At 34.2% G+C, this 10609-nt stretch overlaps 1 protein-coding gene across 1 annotated transcript; it reads right to left on the reverse strand.

Annotated features, from left to right (window-relative positions):
• Positions 1-6839: 6839 nt before the first annotated feature.
• LOC18433393 (NAC domain-containing protein 67) lies at positions 6840-9471 on the reverse strand. Its single transcript, XM_006843484.2, has 3 exons — positions 9201-9471; positions 8811-9097; positions 6840-7521 (listed from the first exon to the last, which is right to left on the reverse strand). Exons 1-3 carry the CDS (start codon positions 9370-9372, stop codon positions 6895-6897), a joined length of 1086 nt encoding a protein of 361 aa, XP_006843547.2. The 5' UTR covers positions 9373-9471; the 3' UTR covers positions 6840-6894.
• Positions 9472-10609: the final 1138 nt, after the last annotated feature.

Consider the following 10609-nt stretch of genomic DNA (forward strand, 5'->3'; position numbering starts at 1 on the left):
GAAACCGCAATATGAGAAAGTACAGAAAAATACCATTTACCTTTGATATAAGGTAGTCATATTAATCTTGACCATTGGATGTGAGATTGAATAGCTACAATTATTCCATTGACCAAGCTCAAACTTCAAAAGAAATTTTCTCAAACTTTGTGACACATCCAAGCTATCAAAATTCACATCAAATGGTTGTAAGGACTTATGACAACTTTGTATCAAAGATAAATGGTCTCATTGTATACAATCCCATAATATACAGTTAGTTAACGCTCTGATATTAATACTCTGTGGAATTCTAGAGGTTACATAATGATAGAGGTATAAATTACCAAAATTACTTTAATTGTCTCATTCTTTTTTCTATTAGTATAAAATAAAAAGGTATTTTGTTATTAGAAAGAGTAGTGTTGATATTTATAATAATAATAATATTATTATTATTGTTATTGTTATTGTTATTGTTATTGTTATTGTTATTGTTATTGTTATTGTTATTGTTATTGTTATTGTTATTGTTATTGTTATTGTTATTGCTATTGTTATTGTTATTATTAATTTATTGTTATTATTAATTTATTATTATTATTAATTTATTATTATTATTATTATTTTATTATTATTATTATTATTATTATTATTATTATTATTATTATTATTATTATTATTATTATTATTATTATTATTCTTTATTATTATTATTATTATTATTATCATCATCATCATCATCATCATCATTATTATCGTTATCATCATCATCATCATCATCATCATCATCATCATCATTAAATAATTTTAAAAAATGAGTTATGGTCCAAAGATATTCCTCGAAAGACTTGAGATTTTCCTTCCAAATAAACACCTGCAATTATTTCATGTGTCACTTCTCGTCATTATTTACCCAATAACTTTACAAAGTTATGATATAGATTTGTTGTTCTCGAAATACATTGGGTTTTCTTGAAAAGCTCACACACAAAATTATTATTGTTATTATTATGAGTAATGATCTTATAGGACCTTCCTCCATCTATGTGTATAGAACCTCAAAAGATCATCATTAAAGTTAGTTCGGATATCTAAAGAAATTATCACATGGTTGTGGGACTTGACTTTTCTATAGATCCATATCAAATTTAATGGTGATCCTTTGGGGCTCTACACATATAAGTAAAGGAAGGCCCCATAGGATATTTCTCTATCATTATTATTACACAATTTTAAAATATTATTTTATATTTTTTAAAAAGGAGTTATGGTCCAAAGACATGCCTCGGGAGACTTGGGATTTACTCTCCTTCCAAATAAACTTTACAAAGTTATGATATGGATTTGTTGTTCCCGAAATAGATTGGGTTTTCTTGAAAGCTCACACACAATTTGGGGTAGGACATAAATTTCTCTTGAAATTACTTCTTGTTTATTGCAAACCAATATTCCCTTGAAATTTGTCAAACATAAGCGCTTGATGTAAATAATATTCTTTTAGAAAAGGAAAAAATTTATATAGAGTCGAGGCTCTAAACATTCGTTACAAGATGCACTATTTCCAAAACTTGAAATATCTTTTGCTAAAAGAGCACGAGCAATCTGATGTTTCAAATATTAGATCGCACCATGCCTTGTGCCAATTATGGAAGTCTAGGGCAGTACAATATTTGAAATATTGAACCACTTACTAATGAAGCAGTTTGAACTTTTTGATGTCGAGCCACCATACGACAGTCAAAAAAATAAAAACCTAAACTAACAAGAGATCTAATGTTGGCAACTTTGAACCATAGGCAAAGTTGGAAAAATAAATAAAAGATCGGGAGGTAGGAGCTTCACGTAAATACCCCATATTTTGGACTAGTCTGTAATTATCACATTTTTATATGGTACAGATGTAATTTTTCAAAAAAAATTACAGCCTTGAAAGAAAGAACCTTTGCAATTGAGAAAGAATCAATCGACTCCAGACTCCAATGGTTGCGTCTACAACAAGAAGTTAAAGGCTTGTTTCGGTGCAAAAAGAGTGGTAGGTGTCCCAGCTTGGTCCGTGACTTTTCACTTGGACCTAATTTTTGTAGCCCTATCGATCTCATAACACAAACACCTATAACAGTATCAAAAAGTACTTGAATTTCCTTTTATTCTAAAAAGAATGACTTCTTTGATTTGACTATGACTATAGTTGTTTCATTAGTTTTCTTTTATTTGCGAACTTGACAAATTCAACAAGTTTCTACCTCAAACTTTGTCTTTTGTTACTCTTCTTTAGGACTTTAAGCAAAAATAAAAAAGACGAAAGAAATGATGCATCTAGCACTCTGATCGGTATGCTATATATAACATGAATTGACCGCCAACTGATGTAAATCAATCTTCTGTGGATGGGAACATTGACAAGCTTGAGTGGAGGAAGAATCCATACGACTTGACAATCTGCAGCTGATGTTGCTGGTAGCACAGTTAATATTATGCTTCTTATATCATAATAAAGTATCCATAAAACATATCTTCTGGTGCTATAACTCTGGTCTTTTGAGCATGCATGCGTGAATCCACCCACATGCACGAGGTCAAAAGATAATGCAGACACACATACCTACAAATGCAAACGCCAGCACACTCGAATATATAGTCTTGTGAGAGACTTCTGATAAAATTTGGAAGACCCTGCACAAGGATGACATCCACAAATAGGGAAATCATAGACTTTATGTACTCTACTACAGGTAATTACGGATCTACTTGCCTTAATTCCCCATTAAACCCTATAAGCTGATGTTTTTCGTTTTATAGAACATATGTAAAATCTAATTACATGCCTTAGGGTCTTGCTTTCACACAATTACATAAGGGATTGGTAAAATGTATATTGTTGGATAAGTGTAGTCATTAAAGGTCTTATGAGTATTTGTAAATGAAATTATATAGTGGAATATGGATTCAGTGGGAGTGTAGTCCCTTGTAGATCATACTAAGCAAACGATGTTTGTTGATACTTGCTTTAATTCCCCATTAAACCCTATAAGCTGATGTTTTTCGTTTTATAGAACATATGTAAAATCTAATTACATGCCTTAGTATCTTGCTTTCACACAATTACAGAATGGATTGGTAAAATGTATATTGTTGGATAAGTGTAATCACTAAAGGTCTTATGAGTATTTGTAAATGAAATTATATAGTGGAACATGAACTCAGTGGGAATGTGGTCCCTTGTAGATACTAAGCAAACGATGTTTGTTGATACTGGACTGTGCTTAACGTGCTAAGTCGGTCTGGTTGGGGAAAACCCATATTACATGAGCATAAATAAGCAAACCGATAGGCTTAGAGGAGTTATCCCTTGATAAGGTCGGAGTATGCCCAGAAAAATAAGTCGAGGGACTGTATGACCCTTGTATGTGATAAAGGCCTTCAGAGACGGGGTCAAAGCCTCATCATATGTGACATCATACGGCATGCACTTTGATATCCGTTTCAGGAAAACGAACCACCTTTCAGGGTGAAACGTATGCATATGTAAGAGATACCTCATGTGCACCATCGAGCAATGGATTGCATCAAGTTAGGATGGCCTATGTTTCGTTTCCAAGGAGGGCCTGAAATCTATAGACTGTGACTGCGACCCCTTGCCCATTGGTTAGACTTTGATGACCCACTAATGATCCCCTGCATGGACTGTGGGTCATGAGCAATGCTGGATTGGTTTGAGAAAGCATGTGTGGTCCGTAGTTCGTAGTTGGAGGTGGAGTGCCCTAGTACATATTTATTCGTAGACCGTGTGGATTATTTTCCCATCAAAGTATTTAATTTTGTTTATTTTAGTAATATATGATTTTTATAATTGTTATTTGATTTTTTCTAAATATCTGGATATTTAATTTATCAAATTTAGATTTATAAAAATAAATATTGATTATATATTGATTTAAATATTCAAATATGGTTTTATAAATTTTTAAAAATAAAATATTGTTTTAAAACTGCATGGGAGACCCAATAGGACTTGTGGGCCCACCGTTGCAAATTAGGTGGGGCCCATTATGTACAACAATGAGTGGCATGCCCCACCTAGGGAACTTTCTATTTTATGTAATCAAGCTCTAAAGCTTGAGAGATAAGAAAGTGTTGTTATAAGAAAACTTAAGCCTAGAGGAAATTTTGAATGAAGTTTTGGTATGTATGAGAAGGCTTATGCACAAAATAAGAAAGGATAATATTATCATATATTAGTTTTTTATTTGAATTAATTGATAGGGAAATAGTTTAGGAAGTGGGGGATAATGGTTCTATACCTTCCATAGGATGTTAATGACCCATCTATAGAATGGATGACTCATATCTCTCACCCCACAAGTCACTCAAGATCAATAGTGCATATTCAATCTCACATGAGTGACAAGCCAAGAAAAACCCTAAAAAGCCCTAAATTTATTCAATCACTATAAAAATGGGTACCCAAATCTCTACACCCACAACTTTCTATCTCTCTCACAACTCTCATAGGGAGCACGCCACACTCTAGCCCATTTCTCTCTCTTCCATCTAAGAAAGTTTCTCTCTCCCTCAAGATAGCCATAAGGGGGATGTCCAACTCTCTCATCTTTGAGATCACTCTCATGGTGGTTGTCTCATCTCCTAAATCTCTCATCTCACAGTGGGGCTAAGTCTATAGGGTATGGTAGAAAGAGAAGCATCTCTCTCAAACTAGGTTATCAAAGAGGTTCACCTAAGGGTATGAGTTTTGTGATCAAAGGTGTTCATATTCTATTGGTGAGACTTCTCCAAACTTGCTTTCCAGGTTGAGATTGAGAGTTGACCATTAGATCCCGCACAATCGAAAGGTGGTGATTCGGTGTGAAGTATAAGAAGCCCGGTTGAAGTAATCTCCGGCACCATCTTTTGTTTCTTGGTTATTTGTTTATTGCTTTCTTTATTCCCAAGCATAAGTTGTCTTTTTTTTGTTAATGAAAAGGGACGTTTTGAATGGCTTCACGTTCTTGAGATCCTATCGTATTCTTTTTTTGTATTTTATTTGAAGTTATTATATTGCAAAAAGACTACTTGTGAGTAATCTAGGCCGTGAATAAAATAAAAGAATTGAAAAAGAAAAATAAAAAATGATTATATACTCCTGCTAGATCACACGACTCCTTTCATTATATATATATATGGGATAATCTAAAAAAACATTATCGCTAATATACCTATATTTTAATAAATAAAAATAAAAACCTCCAACTTTCCAAAACATCGCCTACACCCTTTTTCCATATTTTCGGCTTTTTTTGGATAAAAATACCCTTTACGGTAGTTTTTTTACCGTAATGAACATTATGGTAATTTAAATACCGTAATAAGTTGAAGGAGTATTACGGTAATTAAAATACCGTAATACCTTAAAGTAGTATTACGGTAATGTAATTACCATAATAACATTACCGTAATTTAAATACCGTAATAAGTTGAAGGAGTATTACGGTAATTAAAATACCGTAATACCTTAAAGTAGTATTACGGTAATTTAATTATCATAATATTGCCCAAGGCTCATAACAAAGGATTTTTTACTCTCTCGAGTTTACTATCTATTTAGTCCATCGACAAAAATCCATGCTAGCTGTATTTTTCAAATTTTAAATTTTTAATATATAATCTCTACTTAATTTTTATATGGTTCTCAAAATTGTAGAATAAAAACACTCTTAAATAGGTGTTTTGGAGCGAGGGAGTAGATCAACATCGTGCTCCCATGGGAACATGGATTGTTTAAAAAGAGAGAGAGGTAGCCATGATATTAGCTTCGGATTGAAGCTTTTCAACCAAGGTGGAAGTGATTGGGCAAGTATTACGGTAATAAGAATACCGTAAAGACTCCTCACACATTATGGTAATTAAATTACCGTACTAATTCAAATTATGGTAAAGACTTTCTACCTGGTTAAAAAACTTCAAACCGAAGCTAATATCTAGTAAGGGTAATTTTGTAAATATTACTACAAGACAAGGTTAAATATAGAGAGTTGTGAAGGGTGGATTTACTAATTTTGTAGTCTATTTTTAAAAAAAAAATTATTTTTTGTTATATCTTCATCATTAAGTAATGGAAATTTTGTAACTACTATTACAAGACAAAGGGTACTTTTATCATCTCTATAAAGGGTAAAGTTGAAATTTTTACTAAAATACAATGTCACTCTACGAATAAAATTCTAGGACACTAACTTCCAAAATGCCATATTACTTTTGTAAAACTTTCAAATTTTCCCTTGTTTAATAGTTAAGTTACCTATTAAAAGAATTTTTTAAACAAAAAGTAATGATTTTTTATATATATATATATGCCCATCACAACCCCTTTTAACTTTAACCTTTTGTATTTTTAGGGATTGCTAACCATAAACAAACCCTATATGTATATACACACGTATATAGTTTTTAAAAAAATAAGTAGAAAGAAAGTAGATATGGAGAGAGGAGAATAGTTGTTAAACATGTCGATAACCAAAGAAAAATGGTAGAGAAATTTCTTCCTGCCGAAGTCAATGACTAAGCCTTCCATCTCCATGACATTGGCATTCTCCTTGAAAGAGAATGACATATGTCATAAAGGGTGGTTATAGAAATTATAGGAAATAACACAATTATAGAGAAACAAATAATGTTATTAAATATATCAAGATAAGTAAGAGAGAGAGGGTCTATGAAGTAAATAGTAGTCATAAGGCTTTAGTGGCCATACTCCAACAAGATTATTATTTGTACCATTCTACGAGTTAAATTTTATGCTTTGTACCCTGAAAACTTTCTAATAATCGATGCATTTTCCTACGGAAAAACAAGTTCTACACTATACAAAGAGGTTTCTTCTTGACATATGCCACACACAAAACATAGAAAGATATGTTACATATTATTCCCAGTATACATCGATCCAAATAGCTGTTGGAACTCAAGTATAGGGTTGGATATACTCTGGTCATGGAAGCTACTCTGATCACAAAATTGTTGATCATTTCTAGCCAAGCCAAAACCAGCATCAGGACTAAAATTGAGCTTCTTCGAAAACGGATAAACGTTACCATCTCGAGATTCATTTTGAATACATCTCTTAAGAGGACTATGAATTTGAGGACTGTGGATATGAGGACTATGGATTTGAGGACTGTGGATATGAGGACTGTGGATATGAGGACTATGGATATGAGGACTATGGACATTTTTGTCTGGAGATTCTGGTTCAGAGGGGCCTCTAAGAAAAGAGTTAGTGCTACTGCCTTGAAAGCTCATACTAGAGTTTGAACAGGCATCAAAAGGGTCCACAGATGCAAGAATATATTCCAAGGCTGGGAAACTACTCTGAAAAATGTTGGAGGCAACATCCAGGTCTGGTCCTTTGCTCTGTAAAATTTGCTGTTCACCAACCTCGTAGAAGCCGGTTAATGTATCTGCACTCATGGCATCTCGATCATCTGCGATATTCTTCGCCGCATTGAATTTATGTCGAACTCTACACAACACCCAATCATCCAGCTGAAAAAAAACAAAAGAAATTGATATTAGACCCATTGGATTGCCATGTTTGTTTGTGTGAATCTATTTATGCATGTATACATGTATATATGCGCTACATACATGGTGCGCAGTTCTACTTATTTCAACTTTGATTATTTTTATCCATAAAAGTATGGATTTATAATAAATTCATTTGCGTTTGGTATGAGGAGGTCATACTCATCTTAGTTGGGCGGCTAGAAGTGTACCGTTGACAAGGCTGAAATTCCAAGAGAGAAAAAAAACTTGAGCTCTATTAGATACTCGAAGCTCTCAAATTTTATTTTACAGCTATGAGTAATTGTGACTTTTCTTATACGCTCAAATTTTATTTTACAGCTATGAGTAATTGTGATTTTTCTTATACGCTCAAATTTTATTTTACAGCTATGAGTAATTGTGACTTTCCTTATACGTGTGACACATATTTTAATACTCATGTGTGTTGGGGGGCATGTTTTGCTTGAGATAAGTAAAAAGGATGCATGAGAATAAGATAGAAAACTTTTCTGGATGCTCATTTATCAACACTTTTTTTCGATTTTCATGGATTATGATGATGATCATACTTATATTGGTTGTACGAGTGTCTTTATAAAGCTATAGGCATAGCAGTAAATCAAATATGGAGTTCTTCCGTAGTTTTGTTAAGTAGTATGGATTTTTCAAGGATAGAGTTTTTATAGGGCCTAGGTTTTATGAAAATAAAATAAAGCCTCACCTCAAATCTTTATCTAGAAAGTATTTTTGGCAATGGAAATCTTCATGACCGATCTAAATCAATTTTCAATACCGATAATAAAAATTTGAAACTAAAAAATTAGTACAGATCTTACGGACTTTTGAACACTTAAATTTAGTGTGAAATAGACTGTCTAAATAATTTATTACGATATAAATGTTTTTAGAGCTTAAAATATTAAGTTTTTTCACAACTAATATGTTCAAGCCGAAATGATCGATGTAAAGGTTTTCCAATGTAATTTTTGAATAATTATGAGATGAGGCTTTACTTATTTTGATAGGGCTGCAGCGCTATCCAACCATTTTCCTTTTTTAATCCAGAATGCATGGAGTTACATGTTAAATAAAACACACACACACACCAATACAAGGACCTAGTGACTATGGACTCTCTCTATCTCTCATGCACACGCTCTCTCACACATGTGCACACATGCATAAAACACTGTCTCTCACACACACACACCACATGCATGAAAAATAAAAAGGAAAGAGAGAAAGGAGCAACAACTCCTACGACTCACTCTCATGGATCCACTGCGCCTTGCAGGACGCACTAAACTATCCGGCAGGCGGTACTCATGCATGATCCAGTCAGTCTTGATGCCCTTGGGCGGGCGCCCCTTATAAAAGACCAGCCCCTTCTTCACCCCAAGGCTCTCGTTCCCGCACGATGCCAGTATCGGTTTGTCCGTCCCCGTCGCCTTCCAGTATCCCGACGCTGCCGCCCTGTTTGGCCTTGCTCCATTCGGATACTTTCGATCTCTAGGACTAAAGAAAAACCACTCATTTTCTCCAAACAAAGCTCTTGCTGCCAAAATCCACAAAATAAAAACTGAACTTTAACAATAGGAAATAATAGAGAAAAAACATCAAAATATGATACTAAAAAATGTGAAGTATTTTTCACAGACAGGGAAGATCCCATGGATCGAACTTGTAGAGATCGATATCTGCGATGAGGGAGACCGGCATAGGCCTCGAAGTCACCTTGTTTTGAAGATAATGGACGATTAACTCCTCATCAGTTGGATTAAATCTAAATCCTGGAGGAAGTTGTTGATCTAAATATGATAATCCAGCCATTAAAGGAGCTTAGTTTCGAGGTTTACTACAAGGAAATTAAAATAAAGGGAAAAAACAGAGGAAGCAGAGAGGCCCTGATGATACCGAAGAAGGAGGAACCTAGGCCTGTGAGTTTCTCTAGGGGACGATCACTGTTGAGCCTTTTATCGTGCTCTTTGCCACCCCATAATACAGATTAATTAAATTAAACAACTCATTAAGCATCCAGCTATACAATACATGACACGAGCATGATCACACGTGTGCATAGGTATCCATTCTAGATTCCCAATTTCGGTAGCTTTGTGGGAGTAGAATAATGGATTGTGTGCTTTCTTCCACTTTTTAAGTATTTATGGTCAACTCTCACCACCTTTCTAACGGATGAAGTTTTTAAAAAGCCCAGGATTTATGGCAACAAAATAAAGCCTCACCTTAAATAAATCCTTGTCCGGAAAGCACACTCGCAATGAGAATCACTATAATGGTTCGAAAATCAATTTTCAGCTCGGACATTAAAATTTGAAACTCAAAACATATTACAGATCTTGTGGATCTTTGAACACTTATTTTAAGGGCGAGATGGTCTACATAATTTTATATAATATACATTATATGTAGAACTTAAAATCGTAATTTTGTTTTTCACAACCATAATATGCAAGACAAAAAAGTTTATTTAAAGTTTTCCAATGCTTGAATTACAATTTTTCGATGAGTTATGAGGTCAGGCTTTAGTTACTTTGATAGGATTGTAGCCCTATCAAACCATTTTTCCTTTCTAATACACAGGACCAGAAAGGGAAAGAAGCCGTACACTAAGAATGTCCATTGTCCGTTGCCTTTGATGGGCGGTCAGGATTACTTGTACTTGAGTGAATATATCGTGCTAGTTACTATGGTTAATTTGCGAGGTATGTCATGGGTAAGGAACATTTTGTTTAGACTTGGTAATGGGCCAAGCAGTCTAGCCAGGCCTACCTAGTCAGCCAGCCATGTTTGAAAAACTAGAGCCTAAGCCACAAGATATCGCCTAAAGGCCTTAAGCTGGGCAACCATATCATGAGAGGTGTGTCGAGTTGGGCTAGGGCCACAACAAGGCCGGCCCCTGTTCTTTTTCTTATTTACTTTTTCTCTTTCTTTCTTTCTTAGGTTGTATTTGGCCAACCTCAAGAATGATATAATCAAGGCCAAGGCCTCTTTGGCCAATCAAGGCAGGCTAGAACCAAAGCTCATCTAGCCCAGGCCGAGGCCCAAG

The sequence above is a fragment of the Amborella trichopoda genome, chromosome 8, assembly GCF_054954075.1.
Source record: "Amborella trichopoda isolate Santa Cruz 75 chromosome 8, AtrichopodaSantaCruz75HAP2 v2.0, whole genome shotgun sequence".
NCBI lineage: Eukaryota > Viridiplantae > Streptophyta > Magnoliopsida > Amborellales > Amborellaceae > Amborella > Amborella trichopoda.